Source organism: Phycodurus eques, chromosome 4 (genome assembly GCF_024500275.1).
Source record: "Phycodurus eques isolate BA_2022a chromosome 4, UOR_Pequ_1.1, whole genome shotgun sequence".
Taxonomy (NCBI): domain Eukaryota; kingdom Metazoa; phylum Chordata; class Actinopteri; order Syngnathiformes; family Syngnathidae; genus Phycodurus; species Phycodurus eques.
The window spans coordinates 15147954-15174994 of NC_084528.1; the positions used below are offsets into that span (position 1 = coordinate 15147954).

Sequence of the window (27041 nt, forward strand, 5' to 3'; positions counted from 1 at the left end):
GCAACCATAAAATTCTAAGTTAATTATTATTTGATAAAAACAATCAAGTTTATCAGTTTGAACATTAAATATCTTGTCTTTGTCCTGTGTTCAATTAAATATAGGTTGAACATGATTTGCAAATCATTGTATTCAGTTTTTATTTATGTTTAACACAACGTCGCAACTTCATTGGGATTGTACTTCCATCAGGATCAACTTTAATATTTAATGAAAGCAAATGAGATCAAGTGCTTTTTAGGTTTTATTGTGTTGCACATACTGAAAATACATTAACATTAAAACTGAAAAGACAATACTGACGAAATATTGCACCTGAAGTCATTTTCTTGCAGTAACAGTATACAGTAACTTTATTTGTACTTAAATGAGCCGACTGGACCGAGTCAGCAGTTCTGATCCTGCATCTCCGCAGACATTGCTCACTGACATTGAATTAACCTCGTTAGGCTTTCTCTGCAGCCAAGGGGAGCCATTTTGCTTCAATGCTCAAATTCCTGAGCAAAGTAATACAATAATACATTGGGTATAAATGTCACACATTTCATTCAGTGCAGTGTGTGCTTGTGCTTGAAGGCAGGATGGATATGATGAAAAACAGCTGAATCAAAAAGAAAAAAATACTGTACAAAGTATTTGCACGAACAATTCATGCATGTCAGACATTGCAATCATACAACACAATGAACACAAAAGCCAGCCAAAGTGACATATATAAGTGCTTTGCGTGCAAACTCGATAAAAGTCTGCCACCATCATTCAATGTAGGCGTTCATGACTTCATCCACATTATTTCCTTCCTGCAGTTTCATACAAAACTGGATTTTCCTGTAACGGGTGAGTTGCAACATGTGTTTGTCCTCTGTAGTTGTGTCCGGCTATGGCTTGGTTTATGGCGACAGACGCTCTTCTCTCTTTTCTGCTTGAGAAGTGGAGTTGAGAACCATCTCTTGTTGTTTCTCTATCGCTTTCTCTGGCTCTTTCATCCTGAAATAGCAAGAGAAGAGTCACTTCCATCTCTGTGTCAGAGTAGTTTGAAAGTGTAGCCAGCAGATGTCCCTATTTATCAAATAATACAAGGAGAGGTTGTGTATGTACAGTAGAGCTATACTGTACATAGTGTATACCAGTGGTTCTCAACTGGTGGGTCAGGATCCAAAAGTGGCCTCTGGGACCATTTTGAGTGAGTCACGGACAGGTAGTTTGCAATTACAAGGGGTGTTCTGTTTATGATGGTACCGACATACGATGTTTTGCTAATGTCGTGCAATGAACTAGTTTGTGATGAGGGCCAAGATATAAGTGAACTTTTGTGGCCATATCTTGTGCATTTATGATATTAAATTTTACTCGATGCATGTTTGTATGCACCATTGTCATGTTTACCTTCTTAATATGGTGCCCCAAAAGAGACTTTGAATATGTTAGCACCTGTAGTAATGTTTAAAAATATGATATGTGAACCACGACCTATTTCTGATTCACTATTAACAAATTTACCTATTTGTATTTTTTTTCTGACAACCTATATTGTTTGCTACACACTGAAAAATCTCTCCTATTCAATTTTTGTGCTAGTTCTATAACACTCTAAGATGGCGCCAAAGCCCTGACAAATAGTAAAGTAATAATTGGGTTCAAGGAAATATGTTGAAGTGATACAGCTCGAGATTAATGAGGTTATGTCAGGGAAGAGCTAAGTTTAGCCTGGGTTGTTAGTGGAAGTTACAGAGAGTCTTCGCTGCATCTGCATGTACATGTGTTTTTCTGTGAATCTTCTTTTCAAATAAGACCATCAGTAAGCCATTCATTTTTTAAGGGTAATATTGTAATGAGTGTTTTGGGATCACAGTGGTATATTTAAGGTTTAAACTATTAACATAGGCAATGAGAAAAAAAAATTCGGGGGGGCGTCAATTTCTTGTGTTTTTTTGTTGTTGGGGGTTTACTGTACAAATGTTCATTATTGTTTTTCTGGAAAAGTGCTTCACGACTTGACAACAATAGAAAAGTCCAAGGGTGACAACAGTTGAGAAGCACTGCTGTATATAGTACTGCCATATAATGGACATTATTTAATGGAAGAGAAAATGAGTGATGATTAGAGATTAGTGAGCCAATGAGTCCAGTGAAGAAAACTAGGAAAGAAAAGACGTGTTAATAATTATTTTTATTACAGATTTTTTTTCCATCAAGCTATCATAAAGAAATTAAAGAATGACATTAAGGTATGTTTGAAGTGACATTTTCGTCATGGTTAACAGATGTTTCCTGAACCCAAATGGGTTCTGTTAGAGGTGGGGAACCTATGGATTCATGAGAGCATCTAAAGGTTATGAGGAACTGTAATTTTAAAAAACAACAGAAACAAAACAAAAAACGTATTTTTAGTATGGCAGTTAGTTTTAAAACTGTATTTAAAATTAAATAACATTTAAAATGAAATACAATATAAAAGGAATTTAGGTGCCACGGTGGACGACTGGTTAGCACAGCTGCCTCACAGTTCTGAGGACTGGGGCTCAAATCCCGACCCTGCCTGTGTGGATTTTGCATGTTCTCATGTTCTGGTAGGTTGATTTAATACTGTAAAATTGCTCATAGGTGTGAATGTGAGTGCGAATGGTTGCTTGTTTATATGTGCCCTTCGATTGGCTGGCTACCAGTTCAGGGTGCACCCCGCCTCTCGCCCAAAGATAGCTGGGATAGGCTCCAGCACGCCCGCGACCCTAGTGAGGAGATGCGGTACGGAAAATGGATGGATGGATAAAATGAATTTAGATACAGAAAGCCATTTTACTTGTGACTGTTTTCCTGACTTGATTTCTCCTAATCCTCCTAAACGTCCTACCATCGATGGATGAGCGTCCTCCTTAAATGAAATGCGTATGTCAGGTGCTTGCAAAAACAAGTATAGCACATTTAAGATACCTGATGTTAAAAAATAAAAATAAAAACAGAGGCATGTAAAATGTGCTGTTTAGAGTCCCACATTAACCACATCATAACTTACTGGTGGCTAAGTATCTAAGTTATTTTTTTATTCGTTTGGAAACTAGGTCAGCCTAAAGAGCCAAATTATGTACTCATGGGTTTCTAGCTAGTTAGATGTGTGGTTAGATTATTTCAAGATTAGGGATGGGTTTACTAAAGTTTGCCATGGATTGGAGGCCCTGTGAAAAAAAATATCACTTTGGGCTCCTCCGCTCCAGTACTGGAAATTGAAACTACAGTGAAGGGTGTGTTATTTAGGCTAGTATGCTTGCTAATACTGATGAGCCTAATGTTAATGTGATTTGTTTGTGTTGAATTATTAAACTATTGAATGTAGTTGTTTATGTAACGTGTTCCTAATTGTGTACATGCTAGATGTATTTTTTATGTTACGATCCATTTCAGATGTTTAGCCATCTTGTGTTCAAATCCTTCTTTTGGGGGGCGAGGAGAGCATCAATTCTTTGTGGATTTTGGCTATTCGTGGCAGGGCTCGGTCCCTTTCACTTGTGACTAGCGGGGGTTCACTGTACTATTTACATCCATTGATTACCTCTAGGATTGTTCCATCCCAAACATGCTATGGGTGGTATTAGCCAAAAAAAAGAGGAATCAAAGTTAATAGGTGGTTAAAGCAAAGTGAAGTGTCAAGAAGAATTTGAGTTGAAAGGGAAACATTTTGACTGTTTTCGTCAACCTTTGCATCGGAGCTGGCCGGTTATTGGTAAGGACGTCCCAGCTAGAGGTAGAGCTGTCATGAGATCAGAAAACACAATCACAGAAAACACAGTGCAAAATCATTGATTTGATCGAAGTATTATAAGTTATTATAAGTCACAATTGATTGTATGAGATCGTAGGTGATATTTTGTCATGTAGGGAGATTTAGTTATCTGAAGGACAGTAGTTCCCAAGGATTGTCAGTACATTTAAGGCTGAAGAGTGAGTCAGTGTTGTATTTGAAGTACAATTAACTCCAAGGGCACTTTGGGGATAATTTATGACTACAGAGGAAAGGTACAATCAGCTTCTGAAGCAATTTTGATTAAATCCTCCACAAGCACCATGGGGGCACGTACAAAGGAATCACGCCGCTTGTTTTCATTCAAAGCAATAATTAGGAGAGCAAGTCATAAGTATTGGACAAGAGTGGTGTTATTGCAGCAGAGCAAAGAGGATCGGATTATCTCCAGTGCTAATCTCAAGATCAGTTTCTCTTGTTTTTCACTTTCATGGTTAAATCCCACCGAGCAGATTACAAATTGACTGAATTTATTTATAAGAGCCCAACCAACGCAAAGAATTTCATCCCACATTAGCATTTGTTGGATCGTACAGCCCATTACGCGTTTTTTTTTTTTTGGGGGGGGGGGGGGGGGGTTTGGCGCAGGTGTAAACGACAATGTCTGTGAAATGCACACTATCAAAGTGCTGAAAGTAGCTTAGTTGAATGGAATGCAGCAGTCATTAGTGTGAGAGATTCCTCGTGCTCCAGCTTTGACAGGTCAAACGTCCGTTGTGGATAGCACCGTTATACAACCACTAAATAAACGGCATGAGTAAATAACACTTGCATGAATAACCATTCAATACAGTCACACAGATGTTGTTCGCCACTCACTTATATTCACTGTTGTTTTCTATATTTATACCAATGTCAACCTTCATTTTGTGTATTGCGCTTGCGAGGAGAACGCTTCCTCGAATAACAATTTAGTCGAATTCAAGCAGTGTCCCAATTTAGGCTGCATCCAATTACAATTTGAAATCTCATTTTTTTCACACTGCTATACTTTGCGGAAGCACACATGCCAAGATTCTTTGCTCACCACGCCTCGGTTTTAGATAAATACTGTATTTAATCAAAGTAGCAGAAAGTGCAATGTAATATTTCAATATATATATGAATTGTTTAATTGATCGTTAACTGTCCCCATCAATGTTCATCCTGAGTTTCACCTAGGAGCCAAGCACTTTAGAGCTACTCAACTTTTTGGGTCCAGGGACCCTTACAAAGGAGAAATTGTCGCATAATTCCCCTCACAGTCCTAATGCCAAAAAAACATAACTACCATGTGGGCCTATGAATGCCGTAGGAATTATAAAATATACCTCTTTTTGAGAAAGAAAAGTTATAATATTACAGTAAATTTTTATTTTTTAGAGAAAAAAAATGGTTATGAAAATGAAGTCCTATTTTTCTTTTTCTGGGGACTCCATCGTTCTGCTGGGGGACTTCAATGCTCACGTGGGCAATGACAGTGAGACCTGGAAGGGAGTGATTGGGAGGAACGGCCCCCCCGATCAGAACCTGAGCGGTGTTCTGTTATTGGACTTTTGTGCTCATTAGGGATTGTCCATAACGAACACCAAGTTCTAGCATAAGGGTGTCCACATGTGCACTTGGCACCAGGACACCCGAGGTCGCAGTTCGATGATCGACTTTGTGGTCGTGTCTTCGGACTTGCGGCCGCATGTCTTGGACACTCGGGTGAAGTGCGGGGCGGAGCTGTCAACTGATCACCACCTGGTGGTGAGTTTGCTCCGATGGTGGGGTAAGATGCCGGTCCGACGTGGCAGGCCCAAACGTATTGTGAGGGTCTGCTGGGAACGTCTGGAAGAATCCCCTGTCAGAAGGAGTTTCAACTCTCGCCTCCGACAGAACTTTGCTCATGTTCCGGGGGAGGAGGGGGACATCGAGTCCGAGTGGACCATGTTCTGCGCCTCCATTGCTGTGGCGGCCGACCGGAGCTGTGGTCGGTGCCTGTCGTGGCGGCAATCCCTGAACCCGTTGGTGGACACCAGCGGTGAGGGATGCCGTCAAGCTGAAGGAGTCCTATCGGGCCTTTTTGGCCTGTGGAACTCCTGAGGCAGCTGATGGGTACCGGCTGGCCAAGCAGAATGCAGCTTTGGTGGTCGCTGATGCAAAAACTCTGGTATGTGCACCATCAACACTGTGGTGAACAACTGGTTAGCACATCTGCCTCACAATATCAAAAATAAATAACGATGTGCTTGCTAAAAGTTGTTTATTTCTTTGTCTGTGTATATTCTCCATCATCCAGGTAATGGTAATCTGCAAAGGTTGAATCGAGGCAAGTGGGCTCTTCTTGTTGTGGGTGTTGTTGTTGTGCACCAAAAGGTCACCAAAAGGTACAGTCCCCGGAAATCAGACAGACAGAGCTATTGAATGGTTAGTAGCCTAAATCACCAGAAATTTCATTCATGCCCATGTATGTGGTTGGGATCTAATTGTCACGATTATACGGTATTCGCAGTTTCCTTGGTAGATTGTTTAATTCCGCGCATTTTAGAACAACGCTCAAAGACATTTCTCAATCCAAAAGGGGATGTTACAAACAACACAGTTAATAAGCGCTAGTCGTGTCCTTGTCGGCGATGAGTGCCACCTGTTTACAGCAACTGTTTCGTGGTGGAGGAGAGTGAAAAATCTGCCGAGAGACAGGAGAGTTAAAGCAGTCGCACCAAAACGGCAGCAAACTGGTGGTCAGCCATTTTCAGGATAGATCCAGAGTCGGGAACTGACCTAGCTAAGCGTCTTACCGTATGGTCTTGATGATGAAGCGGACAATGACGGCCAGGCCTACACAGCCGCACATTATGCCTATCACGATGGCGGTGACCTCACCTATGAGCAACAAGTCATCAAAACCTCACGGAGAGGAAAGCACGAAGCACAGTGATGTCGGACTTACCCGAAGTGAGCTCCTTGCCTGACTCTACAACAGACAAAGAACAGAATGAATCATTAGTGTCACACACGTCACCATGATGGGAGGCTTTATCTGATCAGAGTGCCGCGGCCTCTCTGCCTTCGACAGCATTGCTGATGTATCAGGCCTTCCAGTTCAATCACTCTCCACAATGAGCACTTTACACAAATTATTTCTCCTTTTGTCTTTTTCTACAACTCGGCCTCCCCCTTTCCCGTCTCCCTGTCCCCCTTTTCCTCTCCCGTTTTCTCAGTTAGGAAAACAATGAAGTCAGTGTTTCGCTTTTGCAAAATCCTTTCTTTTTTTGTCTAATCGGCTCGCAAACAAACACTGCTCTTCTTGCTGGCTTTTCGAACCCTCCTCTCTACTTCTGTCATCCCTCACTCAGAAGTCTTTAATATTCCGATATCTCTCCCCACATTCTCCTTTTTGCTTGCTGCGTGTAGTGCTAATTTTGCGCTTTCATTTATATGGTCCCCTACTGTGATGGTATTGTTGATTACCAGCAGAATACTAGAAAGCAGGACTAAGTGTCAAGTAGCAATAGCTTCTTGCACGCAGAGATCCTGCAAAATTGCCAAATCATAGTTGTAACAGAAGATGCGGCATGCATTCACCAGTGCAATCCAGATAAGTGAGATATTCCCATAACAGTGTGTGTGATTTTTATGAAATTATCAATGTTCATTTATGGTCAATTTTAGGCCATGTCGTAATGAGCAGCCAGGACTGGGATGTGTGTACCGCTTTCAGACTTTGCAACAATTTCCCGATCCGGTTCTATGTTCATTAGAACAGTGACACAGGAAAATTTACAGGCACTGTGAAAGAACAAAACAAGAATAGTATCAAAAATGTTACTTAAGATTATTAAAATGGCACGCATTAGAACCAGGAGGCCTCAGCCAAGGCTAACTAACAATGTTTGTCTGGCTTGGTTGATGAAAACAAAACCATATATGGTGGCCCATACCTTGAGATCCCAGTAATGCAAGTGAAATAAAGTTCTATTATCTGGATCTGCACCAACATTGAATGTGTTCCTCCTTGGTAAGCGCCACCTCAACAAGAAATATATTAGATTGTGGTGGTGTATTTAATGTTGTGGACATATTAAACTATACACATATCCAATAAAATACTGCATACATACTAATTCAGAGTTAACTTTAAATAATCTCAGAGCCATATAAAAATGATCATGTTGAAGTACTTTTATTCAAATAATTTTTAAAAAATGACAATTTAGATCATTTGGATGTGCTCTTTGTTTTTCTTCTTAATCTATTGCCAAGGTATTGGACCGGGACTCATTATCAGCAGATACTCAATGTCAAGTAACTCGGACTCCGGTGCGAAAAAATGTAAACGGGATATTTCTACATGTCAACGGGTTAAATATGGAGTGAAATACCTGCTAATTAAACAATCTAGCCGTTTCTTACCTGCAGTGAAGGAGGCAAAGACGGCCCTGTGGTTGAGCGGCTGCGTGGCGCGGTAGTTGTCCTGCAGCAGCATCCGGTCTGGATCTCCAGCTTTGCTGGAGAACAATATGGTCTCCATCTTCAGCAACTGCAGAGGACAAAGGGAGGGACGGATGGAACCTCCTGCTGCACTACAACAATAAAGTGAGTTTCTTGTTTTGCCGATAGAAGATGTCACCAGGGCAGGTTAAGGCAGATGTTATTTTGTTCTTATTTTTATCAGGAAAAAAATATTGTATACGGTGTATAATGGTGATGCATGTTCTTTGTTATTGTACACTGACATTCTGTATTCTACTATTCTACTGGCTGGTAATTTCATGTACTGAAAGTATATATATGTACAGTATTTCATGTACAGTATCCTGTACTGTAGATGTGTACCGTGTTGAAAATTCTTTTGGATATTTTATGTCACAAATCTACAAAAAAAAGGTCAAACTAAAGCTCAGCACTATAATTGTGAGGTTAAATATCGTAAATGTGGTGCAGATAATCACACAAACGATCACTGGTGGGGATGTGAATACATGACTTCTGCGGACATGTTGAAGTCACCAGCGGTTTTCACCTGCTCGTTCTGTATTTCCAGTAATTAGGGTACCCACTAACATTGTATGATGCCACACCGCCCAAGAGAATCGCTGCAATTACGGAAGGTGCTCTTCTGCATTTGGAGTCGTCTCCGTGCGAGACAATTCACTTTTTTAAAATACGCTGGCTGCGGGCGTCCACCAAATTACGAAAACCTGGTCTAACACGCCTTCTGTGCAGAGTTACGTTCAATGCCCAATCGTCACGAAAACAGAGCGCTCTGAGTTTTCTTTCGTAACCTTTTTTTTTTCAATTTGGCCCTAATCCTGTTTTGTAATATTCGGAGGTGTCTCGTGTTAAATATTAATTTTAGAATACGCCAGAGGCCAATACAAATAATATTTGCGAGCTGGAAATGAATTTGGGTACCCTGCTTTAGAACAATTGCCCTTTTGTATCACATGAAAACTGAAACCGTTCTTGCTCGGGTGGGGATTGTTTCTGTTTGAAAAGTGCTTTTGAGATAACTGTAGTGGATGTGTGCAGGTGTCAGCCCCACCTGAGCCTTGGAGATTTGAACCCTCTCATTGAACAGCGACCAGATTACGCTCTGGTAGCAGGGTGGTGTCGTCAGGGAGCCATTGTAGCGATAATAGCGTCCTAAATCCTCAGGGAGCAGAGACTGCACGTCAAAGGCTGGTATGAACACTTTCTGGTCTATTGGTAGAAAAGCAAAAACAATGTTATTTTTAATTAATAAGTAATTAACCTCCACCAAAAATGTTTATAATTGCCTCTACTAGTAGTTTAAATTGTCAATATACTGGAAACTATTATCCCAAAACAATTATTGTTTTAAACCCATCTTACAATATCCATCCATTCATTTTCTGCGCCGCTTCCCCTCACTAGGGTCGCGGGAGTGCTGGATTCTATCCCAGCTATCATCGGGCAGGAGGCGTGGTACACCCTGAACTGGTTGCCAGCCAATCGCAGGGCACATAGAAACAAACAACCATTCGCACTCACATTCACACCTACGGGCAATTTAGAGTCTCCAATTCATGCATGTTTTTGGGATGTGGGAGGAAACTGGAGTGCCCGGAGAAAACCCACGTAGGCACGGAGGGAACATGCAAACTCCACACAGGCGGGGCCGGGGATTGAACCCCGGTCCTCAGAACTGTGAGGCTGCCGCGCTAACCAGTTGACCACCATGCTGCCTCTTACAATATTACCCTTAAAAAAAATTATAATTTACAGAGTATTTTAGTTTGAAAAATGCATTAGAATTGTGCATGTACACTACATGCACATGGAAAAGACAATGTAACTTCCACTAACAATCCTGGCTAAATTTAGCTCCTCCCAGACATGTAAATTTTGTTCTTCAGTTGAGATGTACCACTTCAACATACTTCCTTGACACCAATTTCTATTTAGACAGGGCTTTGATGGCATCTTGTGGCATCCTAGGGAATTTCAGGAATAGTACAAAAAGCTCAAATAGATGCGTTTCTTCAGCAAATAGCTGAACAGGTGAATTTGTCAACAGTGAACCGCAAATATGCGGTGATTTCTGCTTAACCTATTTTACATACTGTATTTTCTGTTACAGTTACTAAATAACTGTATAGCCTCAATTATACAGACAGCGGTCCCTTGAAATAAGAGTGACCTGACTAACGGGTTTTCCGTGATATGAGCCATTGTTCAGCTGTGACTTAATACGTGTGCTGTACGGTGGGCAGTGAACTCAACTCATTTCACAACAATCAGCAGTTTATAGTGAACAATTCTTCAAAAACAAGGTTTCAAGCTGTTTATTTCCAATCCCAGATGAAGTTTATAATGCAAAATGGCATTATGGGCAAACTAACAGCATCGTAACACAATGTAACATTACATTGTTGTAAAGCACTTTAAGCAACAGATATTTGCGCACAAACGCTGGGGCAAGACATGTAGCAGTCTAATATAACAATTCTCACAGGCATATTTTCTTTATTCTGTGTGAAATATAACTAATATTACTGTAGTTTACAGAGGAGCTGTGACAATCTCTATGTATTTCTGGATGTCTATAATTTACTGCCCCCAGGTGGCCAAGGTGCACACACCAGAAGAAGCAACACAAAGTCCACTGAATACCAAAATGTGGAAAAAACGTTTTAATTCTCTAGACTGTATTTAGTCATGCGGCACGGTGGACGACTGGTTAGAGCGTCTGCCTCACAGTTCTGAAGACCTGGGTTCAAATCCCCCCCCCCCCCCCCCCGTGTGGAGTTTGCATGTTCTCCCTGTGCCTGCGTGGGTTTTCTCCAGGCACTCCGGTTTCCTCCCACATCCCAAAAACATGCGTGGTAGGTTGATTGAAGACTCTAAATTGCCCGTAGGTCTGAATGTGAGTGTGAATGGTTGTTTGTTTGTACGTGCCCTGCGATTGGCTGGCAACCAGTTCAGGGTGTACCCCGCCCCCTGCCCGAAGATAGCTGGGATAGGCTCCAGCACTCCGCGACCCTTGTGAGGAGAAGCGGCTCAGAAAATGGATGGATGGATGTATTTAGTCATGTCATTATTCTTTTAAAGTTCAATATTATATAGTGCTATTTTTCTCATAAAAAAAGCACATTATAGACATTTTTGTTGTTTTTTTGTGAGGCTGGAATGGATTAATGTCATTTCCATTCATTTGAATGAAGAAGTTACAAGCATGGTCACAGAACAAATTAGCTCGTATCTTAAGGCACCACTGTATATCAATGGTCTAAACACAACAGTACAGTTTCTGGACATACTTGCATGTCTGATGCGGCTCAGGTAGTTGATGATGTTGTTAAATGCCGGGTTGGTCTCCTCACCTGTCTGAAGAACATATAACTTGACAATCCCCAAAACAATACATGTCAAATTTGCATCAACATATGTTGAGTGTTGTTTTGACGTTACCACAATGAGAATTCCTAGGACAGCTAGGCCGTCCCTTTGCGTCATAGCAGCAGACATGTTGGGGTAGAGCTCAGAGTTGTAGTGCAGCACGTGGAGCTGTAGAGTGGAGGGAATAGCACTGTTAGTTTCTCCTTTTTCACACTATTGGTTGGGGCTCCTGACACCCGAGGGTTGAAAACAGGCTTCATTATTTGTCTACCCATTCATTTGATTTGCAATGTTTTCATGCCTGAGTTTCACCTGCTCACCACTGAGGAAATTGTAGTTGGCCTGCCAGCGACCGATGGATAGGAAGTACCCTGACTAAATGGCCTAACGATGATTTGATTTGCGAAAAAATGCATCAGAAGTGCACGTGTGTAAGCCACGAATCATCAATGCTAGCGGTATCATAATTAATTGATTAATCGACAACTAATCGATCATCATATTACTCAAGTGTTTTGATAATCAATTAATCGTTTAGAGCCATTTTTTAACTTGAAATCGTCCAAAGCCTCTGATTTCAGCCTCTCAGTATTTTCTGATTTCTGTAGTCCTGCAAGAACGCAGACTGATTATCACTGGGTTTAATCAAAATAAGACATTTGTAAACATCTGCTTGTCACGATACGTATCCGTTTTAACTGGACCTAGTAACAAGCGGAGGCTGAGAAGATTGTAGTGAATGGTTTATTGAAAAGGAAGTGGGAATTGGATCTCTGAGGCATGTGGCGGGTCGTCGAGACGGGACGTGCGGCAGGTGGTAGCATGAGCAGGTGCATGGCTTGGTGGCGTGGGGGAAGAAGTCAGCAAGGTGGGGAACACAGAAGGAGCACTGAGGAAGAGGAAGAACATGGAAGTCAGACTAATACAATACGAAGTCAGACTAATACAATACTATAATATAATACTGGTAGCCCCTGCCCCTGGGCCTCACATCAACGATGCGAGAGACGGTGAAAAGCCGTCAATCCCACATCTGTTCAGCTAAAAAGCTGAACAGATGTGGGATTGATGATTTTGGCGGTAGGGAAGGGACCAATAAAGCGCGGAGTGAGTTTACGAGATTTGGTTTGGAGTGGGAGGAAAGCCAAACCATCTGACCCATCAGGCGGGGGAGAGCGATGAAAATCTATCAGCCGCTTATTCTTCTCGGCAGACCGAGTCAGAGCCGCCCTGACGTCCTTCCATACTGACTGGACCCGTCGCAGGTGATCCCTCACCGCGGGAACCGCCACCGTATAATCCTGTTCCTTAAACAACGGAGGTTGGAAACTGTAACATGTCATGAAAGGAGACATACCTGTGGCGGAGCTGTTGAGGGAGTTGTGAGCATGTTCAATCCACGAGAGAAAGGTGCTCCAGGAGGTGGGAGCAATGCAGCGAAGAGCCCACTCCAGATTCAGATTTGCCCGTTCCGTCTGGCCGTTGGATTGTGGATGGTAATCAGAAGACAGACTGGTTGCTGGATGGGGGCTGAGTACATGCGGGAAAAGGGCGTCAGGCTTGCTGTTGCAAGAACCAGGACGGAAGGAGAGGTTTAAATTGAAGCGGCTCAAGAAGAGGGCCCAGCAAGGTTGTCGGGGATTGAGACACTTGGCAGAACGGAGGTATGCCAGGTTTTTGCGATCGATCCAAATGATAAATGGAGACTCAGCCCCCTCCAGCCAATGCCTCCACTCATCCGAAGCCCAGATGATAGCCAGCAACTCACAGTTGGCCAACATCATAGTTGCTTTCGGCAGGGGACAGATGACAGGAAAAAAAATTAAGACACAGGGATGAAGATTTTGGGAGGTGGGATCCCGCTGCGAGAGGACGGCCCCCGCTCCAGTGTCCGAGGCGTCAACTTCCCCCACGAACTGGGGTCAGGGTGGCGTAGGATGGGAGCACTGGTGAACAGGGTCTTTAGCTGGTCGAAGGTTTGGGATGCGGCCGGGGTCCACTGGAAAGGGGAGCTGGTGGAGGTGAGGCTGATGAGAGGAGTCGCGACTTGACTGTAATTGCGGATGAAGCGGTGATAGAAGTTGGTGAATCACAGGAAACGTTGTAGTTCTTTGCGGGTGGTGGGAGTGGGCCAGTTGACAACTGCTTGGATCTCGGCTGGGTCTGGTTGTAATTGACCTTTGGCAATGATATAGCCCAGGAAGTGTACGGAGGACAGGTAAAATTCCCACTTTTCCGGTTTGACATACAGGTGGTTCTCAAGGAGGGGCTGGAGGTCTTGGCGGACATGACTGCGGTGTTCTTCGGGTGAGTGGGAGAATATGAGGATGACAAACCGCTTCAGCATGTCGCGGAGGACGTCATTAATGAAAGTTTGGAAGACTCCGAGGGCGATGGTTAATCCGAACGGCTTGACCAGATATTCGAAGTGTCCGAGGGGGGTATTGAAAGGTATTTGTCTCCCTCTCTGATACGGATGAGATGATAGGCATTGCGTAAAACCAATTTGATGAATATCTGGGCGTCACAGAGGTGTTCAAATGAGGGGTCAATGAGGGGTAGTGGAGATTTGTTTTTAACAATGATTTCGTTTAGTCCCCGGTAGTCGATGCAGGGGCGGAGTGTGGTGTCTTTTTGCTCAACAAAGAAAAAAACGGAGAGAAGAAGGCCGAATGTTTCCAGAAGCCAGGGAGTCACGGATATAATCTATAATCTTATAATCTTGATGTTTGGTGGGTGACAGGGGAGATGAGTTGCCCATCCAGGGCAGTGACCTTTTTGGGTGACTGGAGTGGTTCGAGAGGGAGTTGGAGCTGATGTGCCAATCCCACGCAAATAAAATTATCATCTGCGCCGGAGTCAATGGGGGGGCAATAACGGGTGTGTTGTGAACGGAACCAAGAATACATGCGGGAACGGTTATACGGGAGAGAGAGCTTGTGGAAGTGGTGGTTTGGCTCACCACTGTGCTCTCGGGTCACGGTGAGTCTGGTCTTTTGGTCTCAAGGGACATGTTATTGATCAAGAAAATCAAGAAAACAATGATCAAGATTAATAACAACTCTATTTTCTGACATGATTCGGACCAAACTGGTAACTGAGTCATAATTAATTCATGGAAACAAATAATAATCAAGTTAAATGTACGATGAAAATAATGGTTATTTGCAGCCGTAGTATGAATAACCTATCATTAACATGTAGTTGAACCTGAAACAGCCTTAGATGTGTATGTCAAACTAGGAGCCCGTCACGTCAGAACCAAAGACGTAGCTCTCAGTTTCAAAAAGGTTGGTGACTACATCACTCCCTGTCATGTGATATTGCTTAATTGTTGTGTATTTGGTTTTGTTTAATCTTTCAACAAAACCAAATAAACAACAATAATCGGTTAATACACAGTAGTAGGAAAAAAGATATTTTGCAATTAACTTTAAATGGATTTTTTTTTTTTTTTTTTTATCCGCTGTGATTACTGGATGGAATAATCAAGAGAATAATCCATTCTAAAAACATTCAATACTGACAGCCCTAAATCATATGGATCAGTATATGGATCAGCTGCATCAGCTGCACTGATTGGTCTTTTGAACAACCTTTTTTTATTTAATAAAGACACATTATATCAGAAACAATTGGAGGATGTCTTGTGGGATGCATTGTGTTCACCTCCAACCATGTATTTAAGTATAGTATTAACAGTAATACATCATAATAATACAGAGTAAGTAAACGTCGTTTGACATCTTGTTTACAACATGCAGATAATATATAGACATACATTCTGAGGATTCTGCGAGAACAACCCCTGGTAGGTGCTGCTGCTTAGGTTAGCAACTGAGTTTTTGTGAACTCAGAAGCTCTTTAATGTCAGCGTTTGAATAATAGAATCACTGCCAATTTTCGGATGGGGAAAGGAAAGCATTTATTTGAAAGATAACACTTATTGTCTTCAGTGGAAGAAACACCAGGCGACTATTAAAGAGATGACCACAAACCCACCCAGGCACGGGGAGAACATGCAAACTCCACACAGGCGGGTCCGGGATTTGAACTCCGGTTCCCAGAACTGTGAGGCAGATGTGCTATATGTTCAATATGATTATGAAATTAGAATATACTGTATACGATCGGAATGACTTCCATCCATCCATTTTCTGTACCGCTTATCCTCAATAGGCTCACATTCACACCTACGGGCAATTTATAGTCTTCAATCAATCTACCACGCATGTTTTTGGGATGTGGGAGGAAACCGGAGTGCCCGGAGAAAACCCTGTTTTTTTGTGAGGCAGATGTGCTAACCAGTCGGTCACCGTGCCGCCATTAAGAATGACTTGTTTGATCTAATTACTTGTTGTGGACAATAACCATTAAAAGAAAATACTAATAAATAAATAAGTTGTTATTTAACCACTTATTACTCACACTGTATTTAGAAAATAAAAGTTATGAAATGAAGGAAACACATTTTAAGAGATTTATCATTATATTGGTATGTGTGCAAATGTTTGGCCACTTATAATAAAACCTCAGAATTGCATCAATCTGCTACATTTTCATGATGACGGAGTGATTCTGATGAGGACACCAAAGAGACTTCATAGTCACATTGACCATGTTTGTTTATTTTCTTTGGATGAAAAGTTTTTGCTGAAATGTTGACATTTAAACATTTAGATAATATTTTCCCCTTCAAAAGTAATACAAGTATCCCTCAGGCCCGGTAATGGTATTATTTCCCAACTCTAGCACATACCTCTGCCTCTGCACTTTGGCCGTTGATGGTGTGTTCACTGCCCCCGTAACTCGGGCCGCCGTTGCCCCAGTGAAGGTGCATTTGTACGGCTGAGAAGAGCCAGGGAAGCCCACCCAGGCTCATCCAGTCCGGCAGCTCGATCACAGCTGGTGGTGAATTGCATTTAAGCAAAGCATTTAACCAGACGCTAGCTTAATAAGTGAGTTTTAAAGTTCACTCATGTCTTGAAAAACAGTTGAAAACTTTGCAATGAATCAGTTGCTGAGCTGCGATTAAATGCTGCAGCATGAGCACAGGTGATGCTGTTCGGTTGCCCGAGGGAAGAAAAAAAACCGCTACCATGGTTACCTGTGTGTCCATTATTGTACAGCGTGAATGGTTGGTTGCCGTGCTGACTGTAGCCCAGCGGAGTGAGGGGAGTCAGAGCGGGGTCATATTTAGTTTGGGTGGTCACCACATCAACAGGAGACTGAGAAGTACCACCACACTCGGGGTAATGTTCCGACCACTCAGACTGACCCACCATGCCTTCATGAGGAAACACAGAACTGATGGTGAGGTTAATCATTCTGTGTAATGAGCTACATAGGCCTTAGTGTGGTTTAATTAACAAAATATAGATCTAGAAATATACAGTATGTTTAAAACATCATAAAGAGATTTAAAGAATAGGTTCGTGGCCACATGGGACATACCGGTAAGATTCTGCACTTATGTTCTTCTGCAATACACTCAACAGTCATGACAACAAACGAGCAACAAATGCCTTGTATTAGACATAATTCCATTGGCATCTTGAGACAATAAAAAAACATTTTTATTGTCCATTTAAGTAATGAAAACAATTTGGTCTAACCAAGCAGTAGTTTTAGAAGAATTAAATTGCAGCAAGTCTCGATTAAAGACATAACACTTACTAACAGTACTGAGTTTTCATAGTAAATAAAATTAAACATGTTACAGCCGATAATGAAAACATTTGTTTCATTGTCATTCAAATAGTGTTATAATAACAAAAGTATATTTATTTTATATTTGAAAAATTTGAAAGTGAATCTCAATGTCTTCTCCAAAAAAATAATAATTACTGCACAAATTCTTCATTCCATTTTCTAAACATTCCCAATATTTGTTACAAGGTTGCATTCTTTAATTATTTTGTGTGTGTGTGTGTGTGTGTGTACATTAATAATTTCTTAAATATATATTACAAATACCAATTTGTAGATTATTACAAAATACAATAAAACCCTACTATAAAAAGATTAAATCTATTTTCTTTGTGCCTGATTTCAAGACTTTTTTTTTTTTTTTTTTGCTGTTCAAGACTCAGTTTAATTTTTATGTCTGTGTCCTGCCTCAAAATTTTTTTTTTTTATTTCATTTTGTGCGTGTGATGTGTTTACCTCCCACATCTCTTTTATTCAACTGTCTCCACTCATTCATACCCTTATGTTCTCCGATTGTTTTTATTTTTTTTACTATCTCATCCTTGTGTTTGGTTCTGCTCCCTGCTGGACTGCTTTTAATTGTTACTTGATATTTTTGCAAAATTTCTGTAGATTAGGATTAACTAAGCAATAGACATCAGAGAACAAAATTGGAGAACGCCTCTCATAAGGTGCAAGACCTAAGACAATACTGACTATTTTTTACTCCGAGAATAATGCAAGCAGGCTTGTTGAAATATAAATATAGCATCTAACTTTTACATTTAAAATACATAGAATAGCTTGATAGCTACATTTATAAATGATGGAAAAATATGGGCAGAAATAAGAGCGGGAGTGCACAGAGTGAAAATGAGACAGACTGGGCGTGTCTAATTGCATGTTAAGAGAAAGAATAGAGAGGGAGTGAGAGATGGAGACATGTGAAGCAAAGAATCTGAATTACAATTGCAAGGGGGAGGAATGTGTTACAAAAACCCCACTGACAGTGCAACATACTGTACATATAAAATATCCTGGAAGCGTTTGCATCTTTTTTTTTTGCACAGAAACTGTATTTCTAGGACTTATTGTCATACATGTGGTTGTATTTTGGGTTGAATACTATTTTTCAAAGACACATGAAACAATGTAGCGACATGCTGGTGGTTAGCACATCGCCTTCACGGTTCTGAGGTCAGGAGTCTGAATCTGGCCTTCCTGTGGGGCGAGAGTTTGCATGTTCTCTCCGTACTTGTGTGGGTTTTCTTCGGGTACTCCGGTTTCCCCCCATATTCCAAAAACATTCATGCAGTGGCGGTCCGAGTGTGCATGCCCCCCTGTGCGAAATCCCCCTTTCGCGCACCTAACAGGAACAATTTAAATGCACATTGACGACTTTTACTGTTCAATTTTTAGTAAACCTACACACTAACCCAAAAAACTTTCTAAGAATATAGTACTCACATACTCTTACTTTGATATAATGTAAATTAATTTAAAATGGAAAAAGGAGAGAACATTGCAACTTGCGATTGTCGACTGTTGGCCCATAACGAGACCTCGGTCGCTGGTTAGCTTGCGTTTTTAATGAACCACTTGACAAAGCAAATACATACACATGCGGCCATGGCACGTTCTACTAACAACAAGCTAACCGTAGCTCTCCCACCAAATACAGTAAGCTTTGAACAATGAAGTCAGACTTCCTTGACATTGATAACCTTTTACTTCGTTTATTAGCAAAACCCATGGAAGACCGCTGATAATGTCTCCACAAGGAAATGGAAATTCCCCATTAAAAAAAATATCACCAATGATTTACATGTCATGATGCTAATAGAAAATCATTTAATGTAGCATTTTTTTCTTTGCAGAAATGCCGCCCTGTGCAGTACACGTGTTGCACATACCAGAAACCAGCATTGCATGCATGTTAGGTGCATTGAAGACTCTAAATTGTCCATAGGTGTGAGTGGTTGTTTGTGCCCTCTGATTGCCTGGCGACCAGTCCAGGGTGTACCCCACCTCTTGCCCGAAGGCAGCTGGAATAACTCGTAATAGAAGATGGATGGATGGACATTAAACAAAGTAGGCCCGGCTCATCCAATCAACATCACTCACATGCACAACACGAGGACCACAACCGTTAATGAAGTAAACAAGCAACCCCCAACCTCCCCAACCACACTGTAGTTTTAATCAAGCCCCTATTTGCCTCCCACCCCCCAAACCCCCCACAACAGCAAGGTTGACGCAACTTCAAAAATGAGCCCCGCCGCACCGCCACTTGTCGTCATGGAGGTCTCTATGGTAACCAGAGGCCGACAATTCTGAGCCACTGTGCTGGTCCACCTCTCTGAACACCCTGAATGCATCAACAACAAAAGCACACACACAGGGTTTCACGTACGCAAATAACAGATAACGGATAGCCTCCACATATTTCCCATCTCTCTTCTATCGTCAAACATGACTCTGCGCTTCCTTGTGATAAAATGCGATTCTTTTCTTCTGTTTTGTGGAAACCAACTTTCCACTTCAGCTAACAGCCAAGTGCAGGGCCTCATCATGCAATGTTGACACACAACCTCACACACGAACAAACAATCACATGTCATAACAAGGCCCTAAATCCTCAATTAAAGTGGTCCGGATGGGGAAATGTCTTAAAGCTGTGCTCCAGAATGTATAATATGCACTATAACGCACTCCTAAATATTTTGGCCTCACCAAAAAGATACAATTTTATGACATCACGCAAATCTTGTCAGACTTCATTGAAAGCAGTGATTCTCAAAGTGTGGTACCATGGGTGCCCTCAAGTGGTATTCAAAGCAATCCCAAAGTGCAGTTTAGTTGTATTTAACTTTCTAATGTTTCACTGTTTGTTTGTTTTTAAAAATGTTTTTAGGTTTAATTTTTATTTAATGCCACACTGATTACAGTCTAGCCTTCCTCACAATAATTCCCTCTAACCTAATTCACAAACTGCAGCGTTTTGATCTGTGTGAAGCTGTTTGTGAATGGATTTTTATTTTTATGAACTTTGAGATCCCAGATAGTCAGAATTGGTGATTCAATGACCAAATAACTTCTTTTAAGCAGTGGCTTCCCACAGGGCCGCATCCTTAGTCCAATGTTTTTTATCTCTCCGAACATATACAGTCATTATTCTGCCTCTCAACAGATTCATCGAATTGCTAAACATGCTGATGTCACACTGAATGTATACAGTCCAACGACAAATATCATTACAGATCTGAGGTGCTAAATCTAGTCGAGTGGAGCGTGACCAACGTTCTGCACCGAGGTCGAGATGGTGTGTAGTTTTAAATTTTCTAAATGTTAATTTTTTAAATGTTCTAAGCTCTTAAACACGAGTATTATTGTGACAAGGTCACACTGGGCCTCATTCACTAATAAATGCATAGAAATGTTCTCACGCTGCGCAAATGTTGAGCATATACATAAAGTCACCGTCAGATTGATGACACGTGCACACAGGCCAATAACGAGTTTGTGCCCGCGGTGCTGCAATCTGCATAAACCACGCCTCTATTTTTTAGATATATGGACGTCCATCTGTCGCATCTCAGGCTACGTGGGAAAGTTTAAAGTCACGAGATTGAAAAAAAATTAAATTCACAAGAGATGTCTCCAAATCATTAATAATGTTCTTAATCTTTATCCTTTTTTCAAAAACTTGGCATCATCGGAAGGCTTTCTAAACACCGAAACTGACAGCATATAATGTTAATCATTTTTAATTAATTCCAAAGTTCAATTAGAGAAGGTGGTACAAAACATGATACAAAAAATATATATATATATTTAAGAGCAGAGAATGAAAAAACACTGCATAAGTTCTTCAAATTCACAGTAGTAAGGAATAAACATAGCACAGCAAAGAGGCTTTTGTAGTTGATAAAATTCATGATCTTAGCGTTGAAAGCAACGGAAAATTTACGAGCCAATTGCCGATCGGAGTGTGTCACGATTCAACCACGCCAGCGGCGATGTGCGTGAAACTCAATTTATGTACGTCATATTTGCACACGCAGAATCACAGAAAATATATATAAATCAGATTGTCGTAGAAAGAATGCTGAGGCCTTGAACAAACTAGGAAATGCGGCAGTCCGCTCGCATTGGTTGCTGGTCGATTGCCTACGCCGGACTGCGCGCAGACAGTCGCTGCGGGGTACAAACATAAATAAAAAAATATCTACTATATATAATATAATCGATATATAATAACACTGTGCAAGCACTTGAATCAAATGAGTGTAAAAGTGATGCAGTGTCCATTGAATTGTTATATTGGACAGTCAACCCATGAGCAAATTCCCGGTTTGAGTTATTATCGTTACAATTATTAGGATTGTTTTTATACAAGATGAAGTTGAAGTTTTTGGGGAAAGCTGATCCTGCATTATGTGTGCGTATGCATGGTCTGAGGAGGTTCTAAATTTGTTTGTCGAGTACGAATACATATATGAATCACAGATTTGTGCGTCAAACATACGTACGAATGATTTAAGCACAAATCTGTGCATAAGCACAGTTAGTGAATGAGACCCATTGTTTTTTTTTCCTCCATAAACTGAAGGAATGCACTCTGAATCATCATATTTTACATAACTCTATTTGACGTGGAATCAAGAGCATCCTGTCCAGCGCAACCATTGTGTGGTTCGGTAGCTTAACTGTGAAGGATCAGAAATCCCTCGACACAGTTGTACGCCTCACACGCAGAATGATTGGCACCAATCTGCCCCGAACTGAATGACATATACTGTACCATGCCAGGCTTTGGTCTTGGGCCTTAAGTATTGTAAATTACCCTACAGGTCATCTGGCTGCCAGCCTTTTTGTTCTTCCCTCTTTAGGCAAACGTTTCCATTCTAGTCAATGTTCAATTTCTCATTTTGCTAAGAGCTTGTTCCCCTGTGCCGTGCACAGCCTGAACAACTCAAAGCTAATTCCAAATGATGTGCCTATTGTTTGGCGCTGTATAGTATTTTGCACCTTTTCTCCACTGTTGAGTCAGGTAAGCCTGAGTGTATTTGTAGTCTTTTTGGTCATTTATTCTGGACAGTAATTTCTTTCTTTATACTTGTTACACTATTGTGACAGTGAAAAACCTTGTAAAGTGAATTCAGAGATTTGTTTCTAAATACATTACAACAGAGGTCGGCAACCTGCGGCCCACGGGCCATAAATGGCCCACCGTCAATTATTTCTGTCCCGCCAGCTGACGTTTGTCAAGGCACGATAAAGAGACAGGCTGCTCCAGTGCAGTGGGGGGGGGGGGGCTGCTACAGCGCTTCACTTCACTTCCTTGTTACAGATGTAGGAATTGAAACATGAACATCAACAGTTTGAGCCTGAAACGAATGCCCTTTACATTATTTCCGATGGGAAGAATAATCATAAATCAATTTTAAAACGTTTCACACCTTTGAAAAACGTATAACGCATAAACAGCTTTATTTCCCTTCGTGTTTTTGAAACCAAATCACATTATCTGTTTACACCGAACTTTCTTCCGCAATTACACACCCACTCGTTCCACTCGCAAAGATGCAAGGAATGAACCGTTTGATTGGCCGAGTTGTGTCACGTGGGAGTAGTTGCAGTTCAATTGGTCTGTGAATTTCCTGTATGCATACATGTAATGCCATAATAACCAACTTGAATAGACACCAGTTAGTGTCTGGTACTGTATCTCCAATGTATGCCATGTGCACGGGTGCTTCACTCCCTGAATACATGCCGGGTGTGCGCCCCATTCATGCCCACTGTGCCATTGTCCGTAGCATAGGCACGGTCAGTGTGGGTCTGCAGCACAATAACCTGTGTGTTTATTGTGCTGCGCAACAATACAGGACACAATTTGGTATGCTTCAGGCCGTCCCATCTCCCTGTCCCCCCAACCCTCCACCCCTCTCTCTCTCTCTCTCTCTCTCTCTCTCTCTCTCTCTCTCTCAGTGGCCTGTCACTGTCATCCTTTTACACTTGCCTCTCTCACTTGCCTTTTTTCCCTGCACTCTTCCTCCTCGCTACCTCCCTTCCAGCCCTCCATCATCTCTGTGTGACCACTGTGCTCACGCCAGCTTGCCCAACTGTAACTAATACACACAGAGAGGCAAGGAGAGGGGAAACAGAGGGAGAAAAGGCCAGGATAATGACACACGAAAAAAGCCTTCACAATGTGCAGAAACGTTTTGGATCGTACTTGGATGTAAGCGTTTGCACTGTATCTTCCCATTTGAAGACTTAAAACAAGTATTGTATGGTTAATGTGTAAAATACAGGTGAGGAACCTACAGCCTGTGGACCATATATCCTCCGTGTGTGGGCATTTAATAAGTCCCGCCATTCAATTCTAAAAATAAATCAAACCTCAGAGGAACTGTCCGTATTAATGTAATATGTTGTATGTTGTAAAATGTCATCATTTTTTTTTCATAACGTCAGTATAGTATTAGTGTGATTAGTAAGGTTCACCGCCACTGCTGTTGTGCTTTAGTTGTTTGTCCAAAATATTTGTGTGCATGTTTTTTAAATAAAAAAAAATCAAAAATCACTTGTTTTAAAATTCCTAACCTGGGTTAAAAACTAAATTCTTGAACCAACAATTTAACTACCTTGTCTAAACTGTACCAGCACAAACAATCATGTCCCACATGACCCCATCAAATAAACAAATACACTTCATAACTTACCGGTGTAAGTCCAGCTGGTCTCCTCTGGGTAAAAAAAAACAAAAAAAACAACAGAAGAGTGAGAACTCCTTTAAACCTGGATTAAATTCGTAATACAGAGAAATCCCAACAAAAACTACTCAAACCTGATGACAAATTTTACTGCTGTCCTGTTGCTATTGTACTGTACATCTTTCAGCGACACATCTTTTATATAATGCAAAAAAAAAAAAAAAACTCACCCAGCATTGATTAATATGTTAATGAAATTCTTACCAGCAGCTGTCCAATGAAGACCGGGAAGAAAAAGGAGCATAAAAAGAGCCACACAGTCCATGTCAGTCTTCCTTGCCCACACACACAACACAGTGAAACGCACAACAGTGGACGGAGGGATGAGGAGTAAAGTGAGAGCGTGAGGGGGGCAGAAAGGGACACGGAGTGAGAGACCAAGAGAGAGAGTGAAGAGGGAGACCAGCCGGGTACAGTGACCCCACCTGCCACAGCTCAGTTGAGTAGGTAGTGGGTGAACGCTGTGCTTTTTGTCTCCATAGAACAGGTGCTGAAGTGAGGGAGGAGAAAGAAGGAGACTCACAAGCACAAAGCAGTAAAAGAGAATTAACCCTGTTGAGTCAAGAGTTTGGGGGGAAAAAAAGATGCTCACAATTGAAGACACATAAAGTGAATTCAGAGTTTTGTTTCTAAATCCATTGGACTGTACGTTTGAAGATAATTGCTGAAAACGTGAAAAGACTGACAACTATTATATGTCGTGCTCAATTGTGGAGATATAGCGTTAAACTATTTTTTATCATTTCAGTTTTCCTGATTTATTTTATTTATTTATTTAAATTTTGGGGGGCAATGAGCGCCCAGTGACGCACAACAGCATCCGGCATGAGTCCCGCCCATCCCCACTATTTAAGACCCTTAGCCTTAAGTTAATTCGCATCAGTGGTTAGTTAGTTCGTTATTATTACGAGACCCTTCTACCACTACTGTTTGGAATTAGCTATACCTACACTGTGAAAATGTAACTTGCCTGAGCCTCAAAATTTACACCATTTCAAAACATCCCACTTTTATGGGTTGGTTGCCAGGGATGGCAAAGAGGGTAAATAAAATGATATACACAGAACAGGAAATTTTACTTCCTGCAATGTGTCACGCTGCTCAGTAAAATATTAGCAGTGCAACCGATTAAATATCAATTACACACACAAATTATAAGAAAATGCTAAATAGTTTGTAGCTGAAAAGCATAATTGCTAGCAAGCCCTGCTTGGAATTGACGAGTTTTGTTTTTTTTACAGTGGCAAACTCTTTACACTTGTATGACATGATGAGAATGTCATCCATCCACATTCTACCCTGTTTATCCTCACCTGCTGGAGCACAGCTGACTTCCGGCGAGAGGCTGGGTACACTCTGGACTGGTCGCCAGGCAATTGGAGGGCGCGTATAGACCAAAAGGCATTTATTCTCACATCCCCGCCAATGGACAATTTAAATTTAGGGTCTGCAGTAAACCTACCATGCATGTTTTTCAAATGTGGAGGGAAGCTAGCGTACCCGGAGAAAAACCACGCAAGCATGGGGGGAACGTGCAAAAGTGCACTGATTCGAACCCCCAACCTTAAAACTGTGAGACGGATGTGCTAACCACTCTTCAACCCTTCCACCGTGTTGAGAATGTTAAAATATTTTTTTGTTTCGTTTTCCCATGTACCAGGCTTCAAATAAAAGATCATCTTTACGTTATTTTAGTTTTTATTTACAGCGGCAAAGTCTTTACACGTAAATGCATGCATGTTAAAATGTCACTTAAAACGTTGCCTGGAGAATTGTTAAATGTTTTATGATGGCAACAGTTTGAGATGTGTATTTTAGTATTTTATTTCACATTTCCACTGTGCCACTGTAATTTATTAACCTAACAGTTTTAATATATAATTTTATACTATCCAATTTACATTGGAAACCTGAATAATTCAAACTGTATACAAAAACCACTGAACATCCTGTACATTACACACTCATACACTATTAAGTACACCTGTATAATGAGGTCCAATCTTTAAAAAAAATCGTAAAAATCTTCAATTCTGCTGAATGCTCTATTGAATATCATCATCAGAGAGGTATTCATGTATTATCGTGGTTTGCAACTGCATTGCATCAAGCTGAGCACTGTTTCTAATATTTTGCTTACTTTTTTACATAAGTTAAACTCTTTAAGGCCATCATAAGATTATCTTATTGCATAAACTCGCGTGTTTTTAAGGCGTGGGTGTGTGTGTGTGTGTGTGTGTGTGCGTGCGCGCGCGCGCGTGTCGTTCCTTGTCTTGAGCATGCTTCTGCAGGGATGTGCACTTAGGGAACATTACATAAACTAATGCCAGCCACTCCGTTGATTGGTTGTGTCGCTCTCTGCCACTAGGGGGTGCTCTCTCCACGTTACACCACTATGCTCGATTTCAGGTAGTTTTAAAAAAAATTATATCCCTAACGACCTTTTAAACGATTTGTTTCATCATTTTTGCTTTGTAAATCTGTCAAAATTGTCAGGTAGAACCAATAGGGGTTAATATGAAATGATATGTCCAAAGACAAACAGCCTGCTTAATATAAATGATATTCATAGTTGAAATAATTCATGTCATCACGTGTGTCCTCGTCCACGCCCCCGTTGTTGTTCGGCTTGCGTGCGCCTGCGTGGAGCGACCGGGCCGTTGAAACGTGAAGCGCTTCAGCCAAATTATACAACAGCGATAACCTCTGCCAGCCTCCCATTGGTCGCTCGGATCTCCGTTTTGGGGCGTGGAAATCGTGTCTCGACATGCTATTGGCCAGCTCCTGGGAGGGGGCGCGCCCACTGGTTTCATTCATAAAATCGGCCGAGGCAGCTTCTCGCCAACATGTGCAAGCTCCTTGTGTTTCCATTGCAGAACGGCAAAAACGCCATGGGACATTCTGAATATAGTTATGACTTATCATCATAACCATATACGTTCTCATTT

At 41.4% G+C, this 27041-nt stretch overlaps 1 protein-coding gene across 5 annotated transcripts; it reads right to left on the bottom strand.

Annotated features, from left to right (window-relative positions):
- Positions 1-257: 257 nt before the first annotated feature.
- Positions 258-24415, bottom strand: ca14 (carbonic anhydrase XIV). 5 transcript variants are annotated; one of them, XM_061674201.1, is made up of 12 exons: positions 24298-24415; positions 24043-24066; positions 16731-16910; positions 16383-16528; positions 11696-11791; positions 11545-11611; positions 9306-9463; positions 8174-8300; positions 6711-6734; positions 6559-6619; positions 3692-3745; positions 258-987 (listed from the first exon to the last, which is right to left on the bottom strand). In XM_061674201.1, exons 1-12 carry the CDS (start codon positions 24356-24358, stop codon positions 891-893), a joined length of 1095 nt encoding a protein of 364 aa, XP_061530185.1. In that variant the 5' UTR covers positions 24359-24415; the 3' UTR covers positions 258-890. The 5 variants fall into 5 exon arrangements, with proteins under 5 accessions (XP_061530185.1, XP_061530183.1, XP_061530187.1 ...); XM_061674199.1 differs by having other exon boundaries at positions 6559-6643; XM_061674203.1 differs by lacking the exon at positions 3692-3745 and having other exon boundaries at positions 6559-6643.
- Between the last annotated feature and the right edge of the window lie 2626 nt (positions 24416-27041).